General features: G+C 40.8%; 1 protein-coding gene across 2 annotated transcripts; it reads left to right on the top strand.

Moving 5' to 3' along the window:
* Window positions 1–479: 479 nt before the first annotated feature.
* On the top strand, window positions 480–19,424 carry dhx38 (DEAH (Asp-Glu-Ala-His) box polypeptide 38). Of its 2 annotated transcripts, none has more exons than XM_084575039.1 (27): window positions 480–949; window positions 1,440–1,768; window positions 1,960–2,150; window positions 2,427–2,561; window positions 2,650–2,812; window positions 2,947–3,065; window positions 3,147–3,223; window positions 3,329–3,484; window positions 3,930–4,091; window positions 4,196–4,303; window positions 5,034–5,155; window positions 5,252–5,389; window positions 5,486–5,672; window positions 7,100–7,285; window positions 7,464–7,604; window positions 9,023–9,133; window positions 9,357–9,473; window positions 9,601–9,708; window positions 9,836–9,948; window positions 11,227–11,435; window positions 12,677–12,831; window positions 13,759–13,914; window positions 14,202–14,336; window positions 14,785–14,910; window positions 15,002–15,097; window positions 15,609–15,730; window positions 17,657–19,424. In XM_084575039.1, the coding sequence occupies exons 2-27, from the start codon at window positions 1,443–1,445 to the stop codon at window positions 17,736–17,738; spliced, it is 3,741 nt and encodes a 1,246-aa protein (XP_084431165.1). In that variant the 5' UTR covers window positions 480–949; window positions 1,440–1,442; the 3' UTR covers window positions 17,739–19,424. The 2 variants fall into 2 exon arrangements, with proteins under 2 accessions (XP_084431165.1, XP_084431164.1); XM_084575038.1 differs by having other exon boundaries at window positions 1,957–2,150.
* The last annotated feature ends 4,936 nt before the right edge of the window (window positions 19,425–24,360 follow it).

Here is a 24,360-nt window from a genome sequence, read left to right as displayed (position 1 = left end):
TTCTACTGATAGGTCAGGGCATCAACCACAAGATGATGGTGACAGATATGTACTGTACTTGCCAGTGGTCTGCCATATGCCCAACATACAAATTATGAACTTCTTCTTCTGCAGTCATATGTATCCCCACTCTGAGATAAATTATTATTATGTATTATTTTATCTTATCTGGCAAAGCCTTTTATGAGACTGGGGAGGTACTCAAACAGAGAAGACAGTAAGCATTCTGACTTTTTGTCCACATAATGTAACAGATAAATCATTTCTATGCATGCAGCAGAAACACTCATTTACTGTTTGAAGTTCAAACCATATCACAAACCCCACCCAAAGTCCAACAGTCAGTATCTTTGTATCATATATATATATATATATATATAGAGAGAGAGAGAGAGAGAGAGAGAGAGAGAGAGAGAGAGAGAGAGAGAGAGAGAGAGAGAGAGAGTATTATACCATTTATGGACAATCAAATGTATTAAGAATTCATTGCTGTTTAGAAAATGTTCTGTTGTGTTTACTCTTCATTTCCTGCTTTATTTATCCTGTGAGCTTATACCATCGACGACTTATACAAATCCTATGCATGTGTGATTCTCCTGCCTCACCTCTCTCTGTGTTCACGGAACACGTTTAAATAAAGTTTAAAGTTTTCACATTTTTTTTCTCTTTCACCCCTTGGAATTGTGGGATTGCAATGGCTGCCCTCTCATCCGTAAACATACGCGTTGTGTTTGCGAAAGCCGCTGTCTAGTCATTTTTTCCAGGCCGCCACACGTTCTCTTTTTCCGGGATACTTTCCCCTCCATTAACTGACCTAAAAGCCTGAGCTTTATGTGATACATTGTGCATTTTAGTCTCAAAGAAACGAGCGGTATTTTCCCGCAGTTTGTCGTCTTTGTCGTGACAGAAAGGGCTCACAGGCTAGCTAACGCTAGCTTCTCCGACTGAGGTACGCAATTTAATGTTATTTGTTATTAAACTTAAGAAAGAAATAACCCCTTTACAGATACGTTCTTTTAAGAGTTGCCTAACACAATAATACCAACCAATGCGGGAAAGAACATTATCATGGTAACGATGGTTTCAAGTTGGCTTTAAGTGACTGACTTTATTATTGATATGAAGACAGAAACAAGACAACTACTTTAAGCTTAGGCCCTTGATCTTGGAATTATGTACGATGTTATGTGTCATAACTAGGGCTATAACTGAGTAGAGCAAATTATGATTTCAAGTTTTATTTTCATTCCAAAACATAATGATAAATAATAATACCTGTCTACAAGTTGTAACACTACCCCAGGAATGCCCTACATCTCAAAGCATTAGTTTAAAACAACACTGGTTGAACATTAATTAATTTAATAGGTGTTGTACTGACCAGGTGTTGAAGCTCTGCACATTTTCACCTCTTCCACATGTCATTTATTTACCCACAGACAATGGATGATGATGAGTCTATGCACAGGCTAGAGGGGACAAATCCAGCCGCTCAAGTTGGTGGGCTGATACTAAAGAAGAAAAGTGCTGCTTCAGAGCCCCATGTTTTTCGGGCACCCACTCCACGCACATCTTTGCTGGGTTTAGATTTGCTGGCTGCCCAGAAGAGGAAGGAGCGGGAGACTAAGGAATCAGATGATTCTTCTGGCGATGACAGACATAAAAAGAAGTCAAAGGTTTCCTCCTACAAGGACTGGGAGGAAAATAAAAGTGACTCTGGGTCTGATGAAGAAGAAGATGATACAAGTAGAGGTGCTAAGAAGGAGAGGTAAGTGAAAGTACCTAACACAGAAACATTGTTTTATTGAAAAGTCAACTTTAATTGTGGCATGTGTATAAAGATTTACAATCTACCATTACTTTGCAGATCCCCATCATAAACAATTTATGTAACCTAGGGGTGTACACATGTGTAAAGTGTGATTAATGTTGAATATGTTATTTTTGTCTCACTAGCAGGAAGTATCGTGTGACTGGTTCTGAGACGCCCTCCAACCCTGGAGGGGTCAGTGAAGAGTTCAGACGCAGACACCAGCAGAGAGAGAAAGACAGACGTGAACATGGAGTCTACGCGTCCTCCAAAGAGGACAAGAGCAGAGAAAAGGACAGAGAAAGGAGCAGAGATAAAGGCAGAGAGCGAGTGAAAAGAGGTAATGGTGAACATTAAGCTGGACATTTGGTTGTAGTTGGTATGGTTTAAACTCTCAAATGCGAGGATCTGCTTGGTTCGTCTGTAACATACTGTAAATGTAATATAGTTTTTCAGAACAACAAGCAGTTACATTTTTGACTAATTATGGACAGAAGTTTAATTGGCTTGTAAGTATTGTAATTCATTAAGAACTGTAATCAAGTGATAGATCAAATGACATTAAAAGCAAAGGTTTTATAAGTTGTTGAGATTAATTTTCCCATTTCTCTGCCAGATGAACGTGAAAGCAACTGTAGCCGTGGCATCAGCAGCAGCCGGTCGGAGCGTTGGGAGCGCAGTGACAGGAGTGAGCGGATCAGCCGAGGGAGCAAGAGAGATGAACCCCCAACACCACAGCAACGTCCCAGAGGTTGTAATTTCTTTATTTGCATCAGTTTATCATCTCTGTGAGTACATTTATTAATATGCAGACTAAACTTTCTTTGTTTTTTAACTAGATTCTTTCACACCTTCACATTCTAACTGGGATGAGGATGACAGTGGTTACTCAAGTTCAAGGCGTTCCCAGTGGGAGTCTCCGTCCCCTGCGCCGTCTCAAAGAGAGTCAGATCGCTCAGAAAGAAGCCAACGTTCTGGCCGGGAGAGTGAGAGGAGAGACAGGTAAGCAAATGTCATGTATTGTGAGTTGAATTGTGGTAGCACACAATACATGGTCATTCACTGCATTTAGAATAATGTTTAACTACACTGCTAAGCTCCGTGTTGTTAAAAATCATTATCTGCTGTGTGTTTAGGTCAGTCAGAGGTCGTTACCCTGACGACACACCACTGCCTACCCCATCCTACAAATACAACGAGTGGGCCAATGACCGAAAGCATTTGGGTTCAACACCTCGTTTATCACAAGGAAAAGGTATGAGTCAAAAGTTTTGTACTTGCATGCAAAATTTAAATACTGCATGTCTGTTAACATTTCTTTCCGACATTTATTCAGGTCGGAAAGAAGGTGGTGAAGGAGGAATTATGTTTGACAATGAGGATGAGAAAGAAGACTGGGAAGAGGACCAGAAGGTGAGCATTACATTAATCCCTCATTCATGCCTCTATGAATAACTATTATCTGTTTTCAGTTTGATAAGTGGTGTCCCCATCTTTAATTGTTTAATTGAATTGCAGCAAGCTGACAGAGACTGGTACATGATGGATGAAGGCTATGATGAATTCCACAATCCTTTCACCTCCACCTCTGAGGAATATGTGAAGAAGAGAGAGCAGATCCTACAGAAGCAGACACAAAAACGAATATCTGCCCAAAAGCGACAGATCAACGAGGTACTGTTGTGCTTCTAACTTAACTGTGTAATGAAAATATACTCATAATCTATATAATTTTTATATAGATTATTATTATATATCCTTTGTATTCAGCTTTTAAATCTCTAGTGAAAAACAACTCCTTATATGGTGCTGTTGAACCTTGACCTTCTTCTCGTTTGCATAACCCTATAAATACTACTAATCCTGTGCCCCAGGCAGAGACACAGCAAGCTCTAAATCTTTCACCGTCTCTCTTCCTGCAATTAAACACTAAAAGACACTGAATACATGCTATCTCTGTATTGAAGGTAGCTGAAGATTTTCACAATAGTTTCCACAACAACTGTGAACTGTGTGTCTGTATTCGCAAGAATATCATGTGTACTTTTACATATTTGTCTTGTTAGTGCATGTGGTAGTGTTGGGATATGTTTGTAACAAGCTGTGTTTCTTGTCTCAGGACAATGAGCGGTGGGAGACCAACCGTATGCTGACCAGTGGTGTGGTACAAAGGTTGGAAGTGGATGAAGACTTTGAGGAGGACAATGCAGCTAAAGTTCACCTGATCATTCACAACCTGGTCCCTCCCTTCTTGGATGGACGAATAGTCTTCACTAAGCAGGTAAAAGAGTCTATGGAAGCCATGTTTCTTTATTTGTGTCACAAATTCATTGAGTTTATTCATGATTTTAATATTGGTATGTGTGTGCTGTTTTCCTCCTGCAGCCAGAGCCTGTCATCCCTGTAAAAGATGCTACCTCCGACATGGCCATCATCTCTCGAAAGGGCAGCCAGCTTGTCCGTAAACACCGTGAGCAGAAGGAACGTAAAAAGGTAGGCTGGATTAGTTACAGTGGTTAATAGATTTACTGTTCCTGCACCAAGCCAGACTTCATATCATGAAAACATTTATGCTATTCTCTATATTATATACCACACTTTGCAGATATTTTAGGCACTCAAAGTGAAGTGAGGAAACTATCATAAATTTCGTCTTTATCAAAAAATGACATGACTAAAGTCCACTGCAGTTAAATCAATATTTGGTATGACCACACGGTACCTTTAAAGGCACTAATGTACTTGTCAGGTAGGTTGTTTAAAGCATCTGGGAAAACTTGCTACCATTGTGTGAATTGCGTGGAAAGTTTGCAGGAATCTTTGTCTTGCTTGATTCTGAAGATAGTTTTCCATGACACTGACTGCATGTTTGACATCATTGTCTCATGAGTGAATTTGGGATGGATCATATACCTCCTGTCTGGTATTGCATGATCAACAAGAATATAAACCTCTAAAGTGCCTAAAACAGTATTATGTATACGTAACATTGGTATAGGCTTAATAGAAGAATTACAATCACATAACACTTGTAATTAATGGTAAATCCTCTACCTCTCAGAATGAAAATCTGTCATTCCAGAAAAAAACAATGCATTGACCACTTTACCCACACATTTATTTTTTACATTTTATGATTAAAAAAAGCAAAAAATGCTAAATGTTATGTTTGTCAGTGCAGTCCTTTCCATGTGCTAATGTCTTTGACTGACTTTATTTTCAGGCACAGCACAAACACTGGGAATTGGCAGGCACCAAGTTGGGGGATATCATGGGTATCAAAAAAACAGAGGATGAAGACGGGTCCGGGGGCAAAGTAGGCGAGGACGGCAAAGTAGACTACAGGTGAGCACACTGACATTTCACATTTTGTTTTTCATAATCCAGTTTGACTTGTAGAACTGTAATGTCAATTTGTCTGACATTTCTTTTGCCTTACAGAGCAGAGCAGAAATTTGCAGACCACATGAAAGAGAAGAATGAGGCCAGCAGTGAGTTTGCTAAGAAAAAGAGCCTTCTGGAGCAGAGACAGTACTTGCCTATATTTGCTGTCAGACAGCAACTTCTTAACATCATAAGGTATAGATATAAAAGTGTTTCACATTATATCAAAACTGAATTATTTGTTGACTCTGTTGCATCTTTGACTGTCTATATGTTTACTGCAATCTACAGGGACAACAGCATAGTGATTGTTGTTGGTGAGACAGGCAGTGGGAAAACCACCCAGCTGACTCAGTACCTGCATGAGGATGGTTACACCAGGTATGGCATGGTGGGTTGTACCCAGCCCCGAAGAGTGGCAGCCATGAGTGTGGCCAAGAGAGTGAGCGAGGAGATCGGCACCAACCTTGGAGAAGAGGTGAGACTTGCCATGTTTTTTTTTCTCCATTTAACCCATTCAGACCGGATCACGCATCTGTGCGTGTTTACCTTTAAGACCGGATCACGCATCTATGCGTAGTTACGGCCGGCAAACGCGTCTGTGTCATTTTGAGCGTTGTCGTCTTTTTCGAGGCACATGGCCAATTATATGCACTGTGATTGGCCGAAATATTCTTGGGGTGAGTGACAGAGATGCTTAGGGATTTTTTTTTTAAACTCATGTGACTAATAAAACGCTTTGTGATTGGTCGAAATAAGCCTACACGTGGAGTATGTTTTGGTCGAAAATTTTAAACACCGTGCTAGCGATCCGTCACGGCTGACTCAAGTGAAGGAAGTGATATTGACGAAGTAATTGAAAAAATAGATCTTTACTGATTTTCAAAATTTTAAAAATGTTTGGTGTTTATTGATTTTTTAAAAAAATGCATTTGAAGATTATGCCCTAGCAAGTCAGTCAAGTTGAAAGCCAAAGAAGTAAGCTGTCAAATGCTTTTCATCTCATGTTTTTATCTGCTACAGAGCCTGAGAAATTAAGGTTTTAGTAAGCGTTGACATATTTTGAAAAACCTCAGGTTTTGAGAGGGGGTTTACAGAAGAGTATTTAGGCCTAAATGGGTTAAGGACCACTACAACAAATTTCTTTTCTGTAGTCATATTGGTAGAAAGATAAATGATTTTAGCATTAACATATTGCATCAGCTGAAGCCCTTGAACACAACCTTCCCCTTAATTATTTTGTCTTTTTTAAATACTCACTTTTTTATACTCCAAACATTAATTACCTTATTGTTTTTATTTTTTTGTTTTTTTTCCAGTTTTGCCAAAAATCCTGTTTAACAATTTAATGTATAATTTCATTAAGAAGTCTGACAACATGACTGTTAGCTATAGCTTGTACCATTGGTTTAAAAAAATGGCATGTGTCCCCAGTTCTTTCAATGTACAGACATCAAGTCCTTGATCAATCAGTAAGTAGTTGCTGCAGCTTTAACTTGAATGGCCACCTCTGTTAACACCCCAGACATCATAAATCTATGGACTGGAATGGCTGGAGTTAGAATTGCTGTTACTGTAGTAAATAATGCTTCTTTTGAGGTAGTAACTCTTGAAACTAGACAGTAATCGTATGCTGTATAACACTGCCATCTAGTGGTTCTTGGGAAGATAAAAAGCATGTTAGCAGCTTGGACTTTGGTTGAGAATGAAATGGCCGTTAGAGAACTGGTAGTAAAGGGGAAATAGGTTATTAGTGGGACTAATCTATGTATATGATTTAATTAATGTGATTTATTTTATTTTATTTATAAAACATGTTCATTTAATAGAACAGTATTTTGGTGTGACAAAGTTTTGGCATTGCATATGATTTTTATTTTATTATTCTGTCAATGTTTCCTGCAGGTGGGTTACGCAATCCGCTTTGAGGACTGCACATCCGAGAAAACCCTGATAAAGTACATGACAGATGGAATCCTGCTCAGAGAATCACTGAGGGAGTCAGACCTGGATCACTACAGTGCTGTTATAATGGACGAGGCTCACGAACGCTCCCTGAATACAGATGTGCTGTTTGGCCTTCTGCGCGAGGTCAGTACACAACTACCTAAACTCCATTAAAGATTTAAAGATTTACTTTTGTTTGTTCCAAAACTGACAGACAGTTCTCTGCTTTAATAAAAAATTCATGGCAGGATGTTTTGTTTCTCTGATTCTGTAAATACGATGTGATGCAACCACTTCTCTTCTGTTTACCGTTTCCTGCCAGGTTGTATCCCGGCGCACTGATTTGAAACTCATTGTCACCTCTGCAACTATGGACTCGGACAAATTCGCAGCATTTTTTGGCAATGTACCCATATTCCATATTCCAGGAAGAACATTTCCGGTAGACATCTTGTTTAGCAAGGTATGTTTATGTTTTATATGAACTCAGAATGCAGTCATCTTAGATTTTATTGCAATTCATTGCCTTGCAAGTACAGTGTCACTTAGTAGTATTTGCAGCCCTCAGAATTTTTGGCATTTCTGCATAAAAATGAGTCAAAACTTCTGCATATTGTCGCACAAGTCCTGACAGTAGACAAAGAGAGGCCTAATCAAACAAATGAAACCGAAATATTGCACTTTTGTGTTTGTTTATTTGAGAAAATTAGAAGATATGTACATAGCTGTGAAAAGTGAAGTGAACCCCTGTTTTCAGTACCTAGTGTGACTCCCTTGTGCAGCAATAACGGCAACTAAACGTCTCCGATAACTTCTCATCAGTCGTCTACAGCAGCTGGAAGAGATTTTAGCCCATTCCTCAGTACAGAACCGTTTCAGTTCTTAGATGTTGGTGGGTTTCCTCACATGAAATGCTTGCTTCAGGTCCTACCACAACATTTCTTTTGGATTATGGTCAGGACTTGTGTGCTTGGGGTCATTTCCTTGCTGCATGACTCAGTTTCTTAAGATTCAGCTCACGGACACATGTCCTGACATCTTTGAGTATTGGTTGGTATAACTCAGAATTCATTGGTCCATCAATGATGGCATAGATGCTGTGAAACAGACCCAAACAAGGACATTACCACCCCCATGTTTCATGGACAGGAAGAGGTTCTGATGCTGCAATGCAGTATTGTTTAGTCTCCAGACATGAGCCTCTAAACCAGAGTACTCTACTTTGGTCTCATCTGTCCACAAAACATTTTAGTAGTCTTCTGACTTGTCCACATGATGTTGATCAAAATGCTTTTGGAGGGATCTCTGTTGGTCAACCACTCCTTTGGAGGGTACTAGTCATCTTGAAATCTCCTCAGAGATGGTTTTGTAACTTTTTCCAGCCTGATGATGAACAACAACTCCTTTGTCCGTGCCATCACACACTTTCACAAACATGTGTTGTGAAGATTAGACTGTGACAAATCCCTAATTTGTCCGGGGCTCTGCACAACGCCTGAGTCTCATTACACTGATTAGAAACACTGAACAGATGGACTCTAATTTGGCCTTGAAATCAACTTGTAATCCTGGAGGTGCACTTACTATTGCACCTCACCAATGTGTGATAAAGTATAATATAGAGTATAATATCTTTGTTTTGACGAAATTGTCTTTGTCTACTTTCAGGACTTTTGTTGAAATCCTCTGAGGTGGAAATACTTTAATTTTAAGCGACACTGAATGTGTTTAGCCATAAGAAAAGTCCATATGACAAAAATATGTGATGTACTGTATAATTTCACTTCAACACAGCTTTCAATTTGTGACGTAATATTTGGCATATCAGAGTTGTTTCTAACATTTCTGTGTTTTTTGTTTTCTATTTTTACTGCTATGTAGACTCCTCAGGAAGACTATGTAGAAGCAGCAGTGAAGCAGGCCCTGCAGATCCACCTCAGTGGGATGGTTGGAGACATCCTCATCTTTATGCCTGGGCAGGAGGATATTGAGGTGAGGTCTCTTGTTATTACTCAAATTGTTGTTAATTTTGCCATAAAAGATTTCAGTTTAATTTATAAAATACTACATAAATTCAGACAATTTAAACAAATTCCTTCAAACATGAATTGATAAATGATGATTTAGCTGTTGTACTGTGTTATTTTGCATGTATTTCATGGCGTTGTCCCTTTTGTGTATTTGAGGGAATTAACATATTTACTTGTCCTTACAGGTGACATCAGATCAGATCGTGGAGCGTCTGGAAGACTTGGAGAATGCTCCCCCTCTGGCAGTGCTGCCCATTTACTCCCAGCTTCCATCTGACCTCCAGGCCAAGATCTTCCAGAAGGTTTCCATCAGTCACTGCTCATAATGTTTTGACTTGTTAATGAATTTTATTTATTTTGCACAGATTTCTACCATTCTCAAAACATATCTGACCTCCTGCTGCTTGGCTTTGTTTCATCCTCTGCTAGGCTCCAGATGGTGTGAGGAAATGCATTGTTGCTACAAACATCGCTGAGACTTCCCTCACTGTGGATGGAATCATGTTTGTAGTGGATTCAGGATATTGCAAACTTAAGGTACTCTACTCACACTGTAAATATGTTGTGTGTGTATTTTTCACCTCATGAACAAATAATTTTCCCGGGTGCAAGATTTTAAACATGAGACGATTGATGTTTTACATATTTCTCTTTTTGTCATCAGGTTTTCAATCCTCGCATTGGTATGGATGCTCTGCAGGTTTATCCCATCAGTCAGGCTAATGCAAACCAGCGTGCTGGCCGAGCAGGACGTACAGGACCAGGGCAGTGTTTCAGGTAATACTTTTTGATTTCCTGACCAATGCTTGATGCTGATTAGATTAAACATGACTATGCAGTGACGATAAAGGTATTTTAATTATTGTTAAGAGAGAGTGCCTTGGAGTTCGTTTCGTCTTTCTGTTGTGTCCAATACAAAGACCACCTCAAACTAACAGTTTGGATCTGGGAGTTCTCTCTTACTTTTAAGATTTTAGGCTGCTCATTTATGGCCTTTTCAGAGCAGGTATATACAATCCAGGCTGTAAGTACTTGGACATTTTGGTAGGTGTCTTGGCTACTCTGGTATTTATCTCCGTTCACTTTAAGAAATTAGCGATCTGAATAGTTTTGTGTTTTCTTCCCTCAGCCTGTTGATGTTAGTGGTGGCTTCAAATGGTGTGCTTTGGGTTCTGGATTTGTGACATGGCCATGCTTTAAAGACGGTCAAAGAGAAGCTAGAGAGAGGGCCAGAACCACAATTTCCAGATAATTTCATGCAGTTTAATTCTGTTTACGGCAGGGAAATTTGCCATAGAATATCTTGTCGGGGGTTTTACTTGACCTCTCTTTAACTTAGTGACTTAAATTGAGACTGGGTGACACACACACACACACTGTGACACAATTTGCATTCCTAATGAGCTTTGATGCTTATGAAAGCGCGCGCCCCCCCCCCCCCCCCATTTCAGAATAAATCCTGCCCCCCTTCTCTTACACACAAGCTCATAGAAATCTATGAAGAATCAGTTGTGGAGCATCTTCACACTGAGCACATTCGAGGTGTTTTGAGTAGCTGTGGATTTGTGTATGCCTTAGAAATTGCACGAAGTCAGTCACGCTGCTTTGCTCAGCTCGCATGGAGAATTCCCCACTCAAAGACCTCTTTTTAGCTGTTACTGCAGGCACCCACATCGAAGCTCAAAACCTTCAAACACATTCAAATCATTCCGTAATTATAAGCACACACTGTAATTGTTGAAAAAGACGGTCCTTTACTTTAACTCGGGCTCTGGATGTTTCCCTAAATAAATTGTAGCTTGCTGAATTTTCCTTGGCGGCTGAGCTACGTCTGGTGCTTACTGCTCAATGAGAATCCCAAAGACGCCTGTGCACATATCACAGAAAATAAATAGTTTACATCAGTGCCACATCAAAAAGTGACCAAGAAGAGAGTGTTCTCCTTCCAAGTCTTTACGAGTTTCTAGGTTTTCAGTTACATCAGAATCAAAAAAAGTGGTTTAAATATTATGCTCATTTTGTTTGTGCCTTCATGTCTGCTCCCCCCAAATCCAGGCTGTACACTCAGAGCGCCTTTAAGAATGAGATGCTAACCACCACCATACCAGAGATCCAGAGGACCAACCTGGCCAACGTAGTTCTCCTGCTGAAGTCTCTGGGTGTTCAGGACTTGCTCCTCTTCCACTTCATGGATCCACCACCAGAGGATAACATGCTCAACTCGATGTACCAGCTCTGGATCCTGGGAGCTCTGGACAACACAGGTGTGTAGTGAAAAAGGGGGAGTTTTCAGAGGTATCATGAGGATACATACATCTACACCTTATGATATTTTTATGTACAAATTTCAATCAAAAAATTGCCTTTATGGTGAGAGTTTGATTATTTCCTTGGTTTTCCGAGAGGGTAAACTTTTGAGATTTGGTTTTTGGTAGATTAAAGCAATTATTTGAAATCTGTTCTTTAGGACTTTTCCAAATCTCTTTCATCCATAGAATAAAGTTAAATACAACATAAAATAACATTATAGGTAAAAGGTCAAGTCAGATTAGTTCTCTCTGGTATTTTTATTCCAGTTAAATGGGATTGTAAAGTAGACAGACTAAAAATAGGCGTTAAAATAATTAAGTCTGAACTTACATTAATTTCCACATATTCTGTTTCCACTGAATGCAGTTGTGCAGACTAAAGCGTGTATACACTTAAACCATTTTGTACTTTAATTGCCTGTAGTAGAAGGCCATGGCTGGCCTAGACAGGTCTTGTATACAGTAGGGCCAAACAAAATAAATCATCCTCCTGAAGTGATGACACAAGATATTGGGTATTTGAGGAATGCATTTTCCCCTCAGCGCTGCTTTGAGCATCTACATGGTAATGGCAATACCACAAACACAGGCAGAAGACTAGCTTATTTAATGGATGCTGCGCTGATGATGCAGACACTGCAAACAGGCCCAGAGGAGGTACTTGTGAGTTTTAGCCAGTAGAGTAATTGCCTGGTAACTGATCCTGTGTTTGATTTGACTGGTCGGGTCTCATTTCTGTCTCATCCTTAGCCAGATTCCAGCGGATTTAGGGATTTGGGGATAAGGGGGGACTTTTGATGATTCCCTGTATGGTGTGTTAACAGCAGATTATCTCTGATTAAGGCTTACCTGCCCCAAACTGGCTGCACTGCTACTCTGCTTTTCCTCCTCATAAGCTTCTTAGACTCCCTCGTCTAATCATTTAAATCAGAAACTGTAAAGTTTTTGATCTCACTCTCTCTTTTTTTTTTTCTCCACAAGTATTCTCAGCTGTCAGCAGTTCGTCCTGCTCTCTCATGGTGATAGATAAATAAGTGTCACATTATGCGGCTTCCCCCTTACGCCAGCAGGCTTTTGATGAAAAAGAAGCTTATCACTCGGCTTAATGCTCACCCCTTCCTTCAACATACTTCACGTCTTATGTACTGTTATATTTTACACATGTGACCCTGTATTTGTGTTTTTTGTTTGTTCAGGTGCTTTGACACCAACAGGCCGTTTGATGGTGGAGTTTCCCCTCGACCCTGCCCTCTCCAAGATGCTAATAGTGTCCTGTGACATGGGCTGCAGTGCTGACATCCTCATCATTGTCTCCATGCTGTCTGTGCCAGCCATCTTCTACAGACCTAAGGTAAATCTTTTTTTGGCATTTTGCCTTTATTTGATTGAAAAAGCAAAGCTAGATGGGAAAGAAAATGGTTGAATGACATGCAGCCAGCTGCTAAGGGTTGTTATACCCATTTAATATGCTCCTGAACCACTTGGACATCAGGTCACCCCATATTTCTAACTTGACAGTTATTGCATAATAGAGGCAGATACTCTAATCAACTTGTTGTTGTTCTCTTTTTCTCTTCTCTTCTTCTCCCTTCTCTCCTGTCCCATTTCCCTCTTTTGTTTCTGTCTATCTGGCTGAGGAGGGTCCTGAAAGGGAGTTTTTTCTGACCCTGCCTTAGTGCTTGCTCCAGCAGTTTCAGGCTCTTTAGACAGTTTGGAAAATCGAAATGTATTAATATATTTTGTTATGTTAAAGCATCAATAATCCATATTGTATATTAACAATAAGTGTCTATGACTTTACTGTATATAAGAGTAGATTTTTGTGATAACAAACCCACAGTTATTAGCTGATTTTATATAGGTTTTCCACCTCCAAAATTTCTATTCTGGTTTATTCTTACCATTATTACCATGGTTTTGCTCATAGATTTTTCAGAGAAATTCACTGTACCAAGAAACAGCAAAGTCGATGACGAGCAGCTTCAGAGCCAGATAATTCTCTCAGGAATTTGTGGAGACCAAATACAGAGCTAAAGAGATGAAATGTTGGGCTTTGACTTGCCATGTGAACCAGAACATGAGTCCATATGAATGACATTCTTGCTCTAAATCTGCTGGATGCGTGCATATTCAAATTTTTTGCTAACACATTTGCTCTATCATCTTAAAAGGCAACAGAGTACTTGCTGAGTACACGGCTTGATTACACTCCCTGGTTGGATGATGGGGTCTAACATACTCATTAACCTTTTTAAACTCAAACTGTGTGTCTTTGCAGGGTCGTGAGGAGGAGAGTGACCAGGTGAGGGAGAAGTTCTCAGTCCCAGAGAGCGACCATCTCACCTACCTTAACGTCTACATGCAGTGGAAGAACAACAATTACTCCAGCGTCTGGTGCAATGACCATTTCATCCACACCAAGGCAATGCGCAAGGTCAGACTTGCACCGGTTCACCTGTTCTCTCTCTGAACACCCTCTGTCATTTGGTTTGCACTTGTTAAATTCTAACATTTCAGTATTATTATGGGGAAAATATTGTGTAACCTTGTGGATTATCTTCATTTTCTGAATACTTTTTTGTTCCTGTGAGGCCTATCCTGTTCCTGCTGCTCAGTTATTTAAACACTGATGCACGGAAATATAGTAACAATCAATCCATTCCAAGCTTGCGATTTATTTTCAGTTGGGTTCATCTTCCAATGAATGTTGTTTTCCTGCAGGTGCGTGAGGTGCGCTCGCAGTTAAAGGACATCATGGTGCAGCAGAGGATGAACCTGGTTTCCTGCGGCTCAGACTGGGACATCATCAGAAAGTGCATCTGTGCCGCTTACTTCCACCAGGCTGCAAAGCTGAAGGTACTTTCTGCACTCTGGGTTTTCCTCAGTTAATATGTTGAGGCCTAGTGGCGACTGGTTGTGGCAGATTTATAGCAGCATAATTACAGAGTGGTGGAATATCCCCTCTGGCCTCACATTAATACAGCACTAAAATCTGAAAGGGAATTTGAAATCATGACTATATAATCAAGGTTCTCCACTTGACTTATGAGTAGCCAGCTAACCCAAGCAATCATCGTAATGTTGGATATACTTTAAATTTATTTTCCCCGCTGTCTCAGCCAGGTGGAGAAGCAAATTAGCCCAGGTGACCTGCTTTGCTCCGACCTTATAGTGTTCCCATAGATGCAGGCACAAATACACATTTAAACTTCAGCGCACTACAGCACCCAGGGTCGTCTATTCCTCATCCTGAAATTCAGAATGGCGCATTTAATTTGTTATTTATGCATGTGTTTGCTCCCAGGGCATCGGTGAATATGTGAACGTGAGGACAGGCATGCCATGTCACCTCCATCCCACCAGCTCCCTGTTCGGAATGGGCTACACTCCTGACTACATCATCTACCACGAGCTTGTCATGACCACAAAGGTAAAAATGTCTGATGAGAGCTCAGCAAGCATAACAACAACTAATGATATATAGACGTTGTTGATGTTTTAACTTGTGCTTTGTTTTGTAGGAGTACATGCAGTGTGTGACGGCAGTGGACGGAGAGTGGCTGGCAGAACTTGGGCCCATGTTTTATAGCGTCAAACAAGCGGGAAAAAGCAGACAGGTACGTTCAGACAACGCTGATTGGTGCTCAGTGCATCTTGGTGCCTTCACAGTACAGGCAAAGTTCCTATCGATGATTGTGGGTAAATTTAATGTGGCAGCATACAATGATTAGCCAGTAAACCAGCCCATCTGTAATTTGTTTGTGGGCGAATTGCCGTCTGCAGTCTTTCTGTTGGGAACTGATGGCAAAGATTTGCCCTGCCAGTCAAATGGTTGGCTGGGCTTCATGCAGTGATGGACAGAAGAGTAACAGCTACATAGTCACACATGTCATATGTGCTGTGGAGTTGAATCTGTTTACAACAAGACGACTCTGCTTGGTTGTAGGACTATCCAGAGGACTGGAGACTGTTAAAGTACAATATGAGTATCAATCAAACATAGCTGTAATGTTTGGGTCTCCTGCTTTTGGTCGTATATCTTCTACATGTACATGCATTTGCTGTACTAACATAAACATAATAATGTTTTCCGTATAACTTTTTCATCTGTCTGTGTTGCTCTTCCAGGAGAACCGTCGTCGGGCAAAGGAGGAGATCACCAGCATGGAGGAGGAGATGGCCCTGGCTGAGGAGCAGCTGCGGGCGCGTCGAGAAGAGCAGGAGAAGAAGAGCAACACCGGCAGCGTTAAGTAAGTCAGCAACACATCTCCTCCTGCTGGTTCCTCATCCAACAATAGTTCCCCGTGGCCCTCATTTTCCACACACAGCCAAGATTAGAAACGTTTAATTTACCTACCCAGCCGCCAATCCATATCTTTAGCCCTCCCTCCATCTCCTCCTCTCCCACTCTCTCTACTCCACCTTTCTCACTCTTCATGATGAGCTTTTCTCACCTCTGGTCCCTCCAGACGAGACAAAAAGAAATAATATTGACTCCTGGCTGACCCCCATTACTGCAGCAATTTAAATTGTGCCATAGCAGAACAGAGAAAGGAGGGGAACGTTCATTTTCAAATTAGACCAAAAAATTAATTTCACACCCATCTGCCAGCTTTACAGAGAGAAATAAGGTTATAAAGACAGATTTAAAAAAGGACTTTTATTGTTAATTAATCAGCTGGTTTATCTGTCTAGAGTTTAGGGTGACCACGTCTGTGACAGATATGTTGAAAATAATCACACTCGAGGTATAGGATTAAGAATTAGATTTAGGCAGAGGAAGTTGGATGTGTGATAATGAAGCTGAAGGCTCTCCTGGGCTCGTGGCTGCCTTTGTCCTCCGGCAGGCCTCACAAGCGTCTCCTCTCTGAGTTCAGCGTGGTCAGGATGAAATATTTCATCGGGTATAGCTTCATGCGCCAGCCGCTTATCACCTGTCTCCTTTCTCAGCAGCAAGCACACATCGGTGCTGTGAATTAGCAGCTGGCCCAGTCACCGGTGATGTGTATAAATGTGTATATACAACACTGTGTTTTTAGAATCACATTAGTGGTGTACAGTGGGGGCTGGTGGAGTTCCATATGTAGCACTTAACTTTTGGCTCTGTAAGTACAGCCATGTTTACTCAAGGCTGGGTATCAAACCTCAGTCATGTTTTGGTGCTAACTGGAGTTCAAATCCTGCTCAGATTTGCATTATTTTACAGATAGATAGTTTATAAATACATTTATTTCAGTTTTGTACACATACATCTCCTCATGCTGTGTTTGAGAAGTTTCCATATTCCTCAAAGTTGAATATGAAACCAATATCCAACTAAAAAGTCATTTGGGCACATTTCAATCTTCAGATTGATCAGATTTTCCTCATCATTCAGGTGTAGATTTATGGAGATATTGTTCTCACAATTCCAGGCAGCTGTCTGGCTGTGTGTTTGTCATGTGTTATATAACTGTAGTTCTAAAGACTCCGTTATGATGCAATTACAACAAAAATGTTTCAACTGATTTTTGTTAAAAACGCAGAACTTAAGCTTTTAGTGTGGGCATTATTAGATTTACGTATTGTACAGAAATGAATAGAATGCAGGTGCTCCTATATTGTTTGTGAAACATAGTACACAGCAGTAGAAACCGGTGGCACAAACCTTTAATGCAAGGCCCTGTTCAAACCCAGGGAAGACTCAAACATGTGTGTCTGCCGAGCTACAAACTCTTTACTCTTGCATTTGTCGGCACGGCTGTCATGAAACCACCAGCAGCTTGTGTACTGAAGGAACCACAACAATTTCTCCTCAAGTGAACAGGGAGACGGAGAGCGGGGGACACAGTGACAGAAGGGGGTTATGGCCTGATGGTTGTAATTGCTGCAGGTGTGTGAGCAAGAGGGAGAGATGAGGCAAGTGTGGGCAGTGTCAGAGTGTCACGGCGCTGTAATTAAAGATGATAGATTGTGCTGTCAGAGGCGTCAGGCTCTGCGTCCCAACACTCTTCACACAGACACCAGCCTGCCTTTTCGCTCTCCTCGAGTCCTGCTGCTTTCATGTTCGCATTGAGCTGCACCCGACAGATAGCTTAAGAGATGTTGAGAATTTGAGTAAACAGAGGACTGAAGAAAGATGTATTTCATTGCAAAAATAAAACTCTTTTTTTTTCTTTTTTTTTTTCTTGATTCAGGCCAATAAAAATCTGCACACCAGGAAGAAGAGAAGAGGCTCCCATGACACCCAGACGCACCCCTGCACGCTTTGGACTGTAAAACCCATCCAGGAAGAAAAGAAACCCAGAGGAGCCACTGTCGTCCAGTCTCAGCAAAAACACCTGAACTTCCTGCCATCGGTTCCCTCCCAGCATGGCCGCTACCAACTGCAGTTCCTGTTCTGACCACTAGAGTGAGAACTTGTATAAGGCACAAAACTCAGAGAGCCACCAGCTTGATCAAAATGCCTCCCTCCACCTTCATCAGCCACTAGCTGCTTCCATCATATATTTCAAGGAACAGAGAACTGTTGTTTTTTGGACATTCAATATTTATATGTTAGTGAGAGGCTTTTACAGTGAGAGGTCTCTGTAATGACCTGAGCTGAAACTAAAACTTACTTTTCTATATTCCTGACCATACTGTCAGAGGGCACCTGCTAAACGGTGGTATCATTTCAGTGTTGCTTGTCTTTGTCCTTGCATTTACTAGTTGCTGTAGTGTTGTCCCTCGAACAACATGTGCCACCTTCAAGTGCTCCACTAGACGCTGAAGCACTATTCAAACTGTACTTGTGGCATGAGTGTCTACAGACTGTGGAGTTGCATTGTAGTGTGCCCTAATACACACAACACACTCATGCAGGCTTAGCCAATTGACCCTCTTCTACTTTCTGTTGACCTTGTTCCAACAGGGTAACGTACCACAGCATTGCTTCATAACTTCACCACGCTGGATTAAACATGTGAACATGTTTTATTTTCATGGTCACCGTGTTCAAAACGGCACCGCTTACCTTTGCGGTTTTACTCGGAACAAATGTTTTGTCTTTTGGAACGGTTCTTTTGTTGACGTGCGCTGATCAGAATATCACGCAGCTTCACATAAGACCGGCCTGTCTCTAACAAAACTGTTTAGCCAAGGTCGTGCTTGGACAGTACCATCTGCGCTGTCTTTTCTACGTGGAACTCACACTTTTTTTTTTTCCCCCTTTCAACATATTTTTGTAAATGGAAAAAAAAATAAATGTTGGCTATTTTTTTAATCCGGGGTCACTTAATTTAATATTTCAGTCCATAATGTGTGTTTTGCTGTAATTCTGTGAGTTATGTATACGCATTTAAATTCATTTCACCAGTTTGATAAGTGAAATGGTGCCAAGTAGGCCAGCTTCAGTGAATCTATACTAAATGATCTATACTATGAAAAGAAAACAATCATAAACGATTCATTTAGAAGTTAGCTGTGCATGTAAACATTCTGTGATGGATACCATAGCAGATATCTTGATTTTTTTTTTTTAACATTGCAGGGATATCACAGGTGTATTAAGTGTGAAATGCAACACACCTTTGCTTTCTCTGCTGTGGCAGGTCTAGCACAACAATCTAATTGGATGATCTAGGTGGTTTAGATCTCCACAGTATTTCATAAACTCATGAAATGCCAAAAAGAGGGACATGTGCTTCCACTTATTATTTGGGCATGCCCAAAAAAACACTTGGAACTTTCACCAAAACGAAGGTGGTTACATGGAAAGAGAAGTGGCGTATCTTCACTGGGAAGCTGTTTGACATTTTAGATACATGACTGAAACAATGAAGTAATCATTAAACTATGTGATGGTTGCTTTTCTGTTGACGGACTTATCATTTTAACACTAAAGAGGTGATGACTATACTGGTTGGGAGTATATTTACCATCACCTGCTGAACATCCAAACTTGACTCTTTTAATGTGCAAATGGAAGTAACCTAAACCACAGATGCATAACTAAAATGGCCATAATGAAATTCCCAGCATTTGTTTTTATTTTATTTTTATTTTTTCTCCTGTCGCCTTTACAATTGTGAGCTGAGGCGACTAAAACTGATCAGAGAGACACAAAAAGCACGGATCTGTCCCTCCCTCACTCCGGCACTCACGCCCACGTAAGCCACACATCTACATGTGTGATCCCGGGCTTTGAAACCCCTCAGCTGTAAAGATGCTGATACGCTTTAGATGAAGAGCCCGTCTATATGAGGGAGCATCCTGCGCCTGGCTTTATTGAAGCTGTATGTAAATCTTCAGGTCACACGACTGTTGAACAGAAAGCCTGCGTGGCGTTCCCGTGTCTTCATCACGGTTGCGCTGACATTTTTTTTGTGATGCCTCTCGGCTGAAGGCTTGCATCAATTTGGAAGGAAAGACAAAAAGAAGCTGGCCTGTGTGTGATGTCTTCAGATGCCGTGTGCAACCACTGGCAATGTTTTTCTCTTAGCTCAGTCCCTCTGCTTCACTCCTTTCTTGTTGGTCAGTGATGGTCTGCCTCACTGTAACCCTCATGCAAATAAGCACATTCTGAGCGTCCCCTCGACCCCCTCAGTTATCCAAGTCGTCTTGATTGAGTGTGGCAGGTGGAGGAGGGGATGGATATTACGGACTCCACCAACTTTAATGAGACAAATCTCAGCTATGGGCTGACATTTTGAAATAGTCCTTGTGAATGACAGTGTCAGCAGTCACCTTTACTAAAGCTTTCCAGGGAAGGTCCCTGTAATGATGGAGGGAATTAAAATGGCCTCCAAGGTGGCGCAGATAGGAGCCACAGGATTAGGGTGCAAAGCCACGCCTCTTAAAGGGGCTCTTCTGTCGCACCCCAAATAAAGAAGCTGCCTTTTCATAAGAGTACGTCTATCCTCTCCAGACTACATGTCGTCACCCTGAGATTTGATGGAGGGATTACAGAGAATGTTAGTTGTTGACCACTGTGAGATTTGTTGAAATGAGCTGTCCCTCACATTAACTGCCCCGCCCTTGTCTTCCTCTCGCCCCCCCCCCCCCCCTTGCTTGAGTGTCTGGTGGCTGACAGGGACAAGCTCTGCTGTCATTACAAACTTAATAAGAGCAGGAGTGAGATTGATGTGAAAAACAGAGGCATCAACTGCTCTTTTAATTAACTCTTGTCCCATAATGGTGCCTGGACAAAGGCACTGAGCAAAGAATGAGACGTTTTCTTTCTCCTTCTGCCCCGTTCTGTTTTGTTGCCTCGCTCGCCCGCAATAATGAACAGCCTTCTGGGACCCAATTACATCCAAGGCTGCATTAGGAGCGCAGCAGGCCCAGTGGAAACTTCAGCTGAGTTTTCCCTCATCTCCCCCCGCCTCCACACGCCGTTACCCTGCTGGAGATGGCCTTCACTTGATTGAATTTTGAATGTTACACACACCGCATCTCGCCCCCCTGTTTTCTGTAGTCCCTTACCTTCAACAGTCCTGAACCCACATGTTGTTTATGATGGAAACGGGAGGCAACATGCGCTTGTTGTTAGCTGTCCTTCACTTCATGCTGCACTCGGTTATAGTGGGACTTTGTGTACAGCGTGGAACTTGCAGCGCCGGTTGGTGCATTAAAGCCCGTTTGTGTCTCGTGTCCCTGCAACACGCTGCATATTGTTCAGAGAATAAGAAAATAGATTTATAAACCACTGAACTGTGGTGTTTTCACTGAATGTACACTGGATTTTGGAAAAGCAGAAGTTTATGCTGACAGTCAAGAAATAAAAAGTTATTTTTATTATTAATTAACGGACATTATTTAAATTACTTGGAAGTAACATAACCAAAATTAAATAGAAAAAAAAAATCATAAATATTATGTGGACTGAATTTTGCAGGGAAAAGTATGGGATTGAACGGGTCAAAAAGAAATTAATTTGTCTAAAGCAGGGGTGTCAAACATATGGTCTGTGGGCCAAAATCGGGACTGACAGAAGGTCCAATTTGACATGAAATTTAATGAAAAATACTTGTACCACATGTTAATTTGTCCACTAAGGGTTACATTGTTTTAGTGCGTCAATGTGTCAAAATTGCACTTATTTTTTCAGGTTGTTCATAAAATGTTTTATAAAAGAATAGTTGATTAAACGTACACGTTTATTCATTAATATTTCAGTGTATTTCTTTGCACTCCAACAAAGGGAAAAATGTGGAGTTGTTGTTATTTATATATATTATTCTGTTATATTACTGGTCCGGCCCATTTGAGACCAGATTGGTCTGTATGTGGCAGCTGAACTAAAATGACTTTGACACCTCTGGTCTAAAGGAGTACACATTGTTTCTGTTGTGAAAGATTCTGTTCACTCTTTAAATCACGCTGTACTCCAAACTCATTTCAAGCACCAATTTGAATGTTAAACAAACTGCACTCTGGCACAGCGGTGCTAAACACCAAGTATCAGCATCTCCTTACAAAGACAATACCAGTGTTATAGTGTTCACATCTTAGCTTAGGGCTCGGAGATTGCAGATTCAGATGAGAAAGTGATGAATTTGTCACTGCACTTGACCAGTGATCACAGTCACTCCTCTGGAGACCACGAACGCAGAACATTTCATGGCAGCCCTAATTTTTCACTCTACACCACTGAAAGCATCATCATTAGATTCATGCTGGCTGTGAGGCTAAACACCGGCGACATTCGTGGAGAAAATGATATTATATGGGTCTGCGTTGACATTCCTGTACAGTGCAGTCATAGACAGGGAGACGACACATTCGTGCAGGATGTTGTGGCTGAATGTCTTTAAGATGGGGACCGCTTCTAAACACAATGCTTGGGGATATCCAAAGCATTAATAACAATTATTGGTGTTCTTTGGTTTCCTCGGACACCTTAAGTGTTGCGTATTGACTGCTATGCTACGAAGAATGTGGCCTATTGATTTGGCCAAGGCAGGAACTGATGATGTCCTCTTGGTGTAAGGCTGGAATTAATCCTTCCACGCTGCCAGCGACTGAATAACTTACCTACTACAGTACAAGGCTGCTGTGTGACTCATGCCGCATCCTCAGTGAGATTCAAAAATCTGAAATGAACGCAACTCAATGTATGGAATGACAGGATGCTGCAGGAAAAAGACTTCTAAGGGAGATGAGAGAGAGAGTATCAAAAGAATAATTTACTTTTTCTTCATCAGTCAGTGAGTTTAACCAGATTAACTTGGAGTTTTCGTGAGCTTTATTTTTGGTTTGCGTGAAGCCAGATGCAGTCTTCGCCAACACAACAGACAGATATGCTAACAGAGGCAAATAGTAAGAAATGTTGCGGCATACTGTAATGTTTTCACTGGTCCATTGTCTTATCCCTAACCAGCACTTTGTGTATACTGTACTACCATGCTTGGTCTACCTCCCTGTGGACTGTACGGTTACTAACAGCTCATCCACTATTGCTTAGGGGTCTTATTTTGTTCTAGAAGAAAGACTTTATACTGTCAAACTCAGACATCCCATGTGATTGAAGGCCGATGGGCATGGAACTCTCAGAGCTGCCCTCAAAGCTGCAACAATGCCTGCTTGTGGTGGGTGGAGAGGAAGAACAAAGGCAGACTTGTTAGGGTTTAGATGCCTTTATTATTCTTTTATTTGGCTGCAATTTCTTGTCTATCTGGCCATATTCATTAAGATTTCGGCTTCATTGGCTTGTGGGTCTGTTGATCTAGTAGATGCTTCAACTCAGAACACGAGGGCTCAACTTTTCTTTTGTAGAAATCAACTAATAATAAAATATGAATCGATATTCCTATTAGCTCATCATTTATTCAACTGAAGCGGGCTAAAAAAAACAGTTGAAACAAAAACATTGCTGCGATTGAGGACATTTTTACAAAAAACAACAAATAGCTGGGAACAAATGTTCTACCTACACAGATAAAGTATCATCTTTTTTGTATCTCACGTCCAACAGCTTAAATATTTCATTTGATAAATTGCAAAACTGAACCCTCAATCCAATCTCAACAAAAGAAAAGACAAGTTAAATACTCAAATAACTGAAAATTCTAAATGATGTCTAGAAAATATATCTTTATCTTACTGTTTCTGCCAACTTAAGTCTTTTTGTTTGTCACTTATTATAATTGAATGGGCTTTGGATTGGAAACGCAGACAAAGTTAAAAAAAAAAAAAAAAAGGAAACATCACATCTGAGAGCTGCTTGGTCAAGGTTAAGGTCCCGTCAAGGACAGAATCCTTAGCAGACACTCTCCCGTCTCTGCCCCAATCTTCGAACAAGCTGGGAACGTGAAGGCTGGGAGAGGCTGGCAGTGATTCTTCTCTTCTTCTGCAGACTCTCTGATCTTCTAATCAGAACTCCTCTTGAAGCCAAATCACTGCAAAAGAACAAAAGGCATCATAGTCATCATTCCAATAAAGTGATGATCTAAGACCATCAAGGTTGTTTGAAACGCAGGATGTTAAAATTGAATTAATCTTTATTTGGGGGTTTATGATGGCTGGGCTTTGTTTCGCGTTTTATTGTCAATATATTCATCTTGAAATCTGAGTTCTGGTTCTGATACTAACGAGAAACTTTTTCTGAAGTGTGACAAGAGGAGCTTTCTGACGTGTGCCAAAATAACCCCCTAACATGTAATCATATGTCCAATTAGAGAAACTAAAGATCACACCCAGTGTTTTCAGAACCTGAACCATGTTTGATTCTGAAAGTTGGCATGTCTTGATCTCTGCTGCTTCAATTTTGTGAGTCACCAAATCCCAATAATGTATTGCTGGAGTACAATCAAAGGGTCTTAGAATAAATAAGACATTAGTGAATACACTTAAAGATCAGACCAAACATTCTTTCTTAATTCAACTTCCTGTACTTCTTTCTGGTTAACACCAATATAGA

Source organism: Chelon labrosus (genome assembly GCF_963514085.1).
Source record: "Chelon labrosus genome assembly, chromosome: 3".
NCBI classification, from domain to species: domain Eukaryota; kingdom Metazoa; phylum Chordata; class Actinopteri; order Mugiliformes; family Mugilidae; genus Chelon; species Chelon labrosus.
This window is presented reverse-complemented; position numbering and strand designations above follow the sequence as displayed.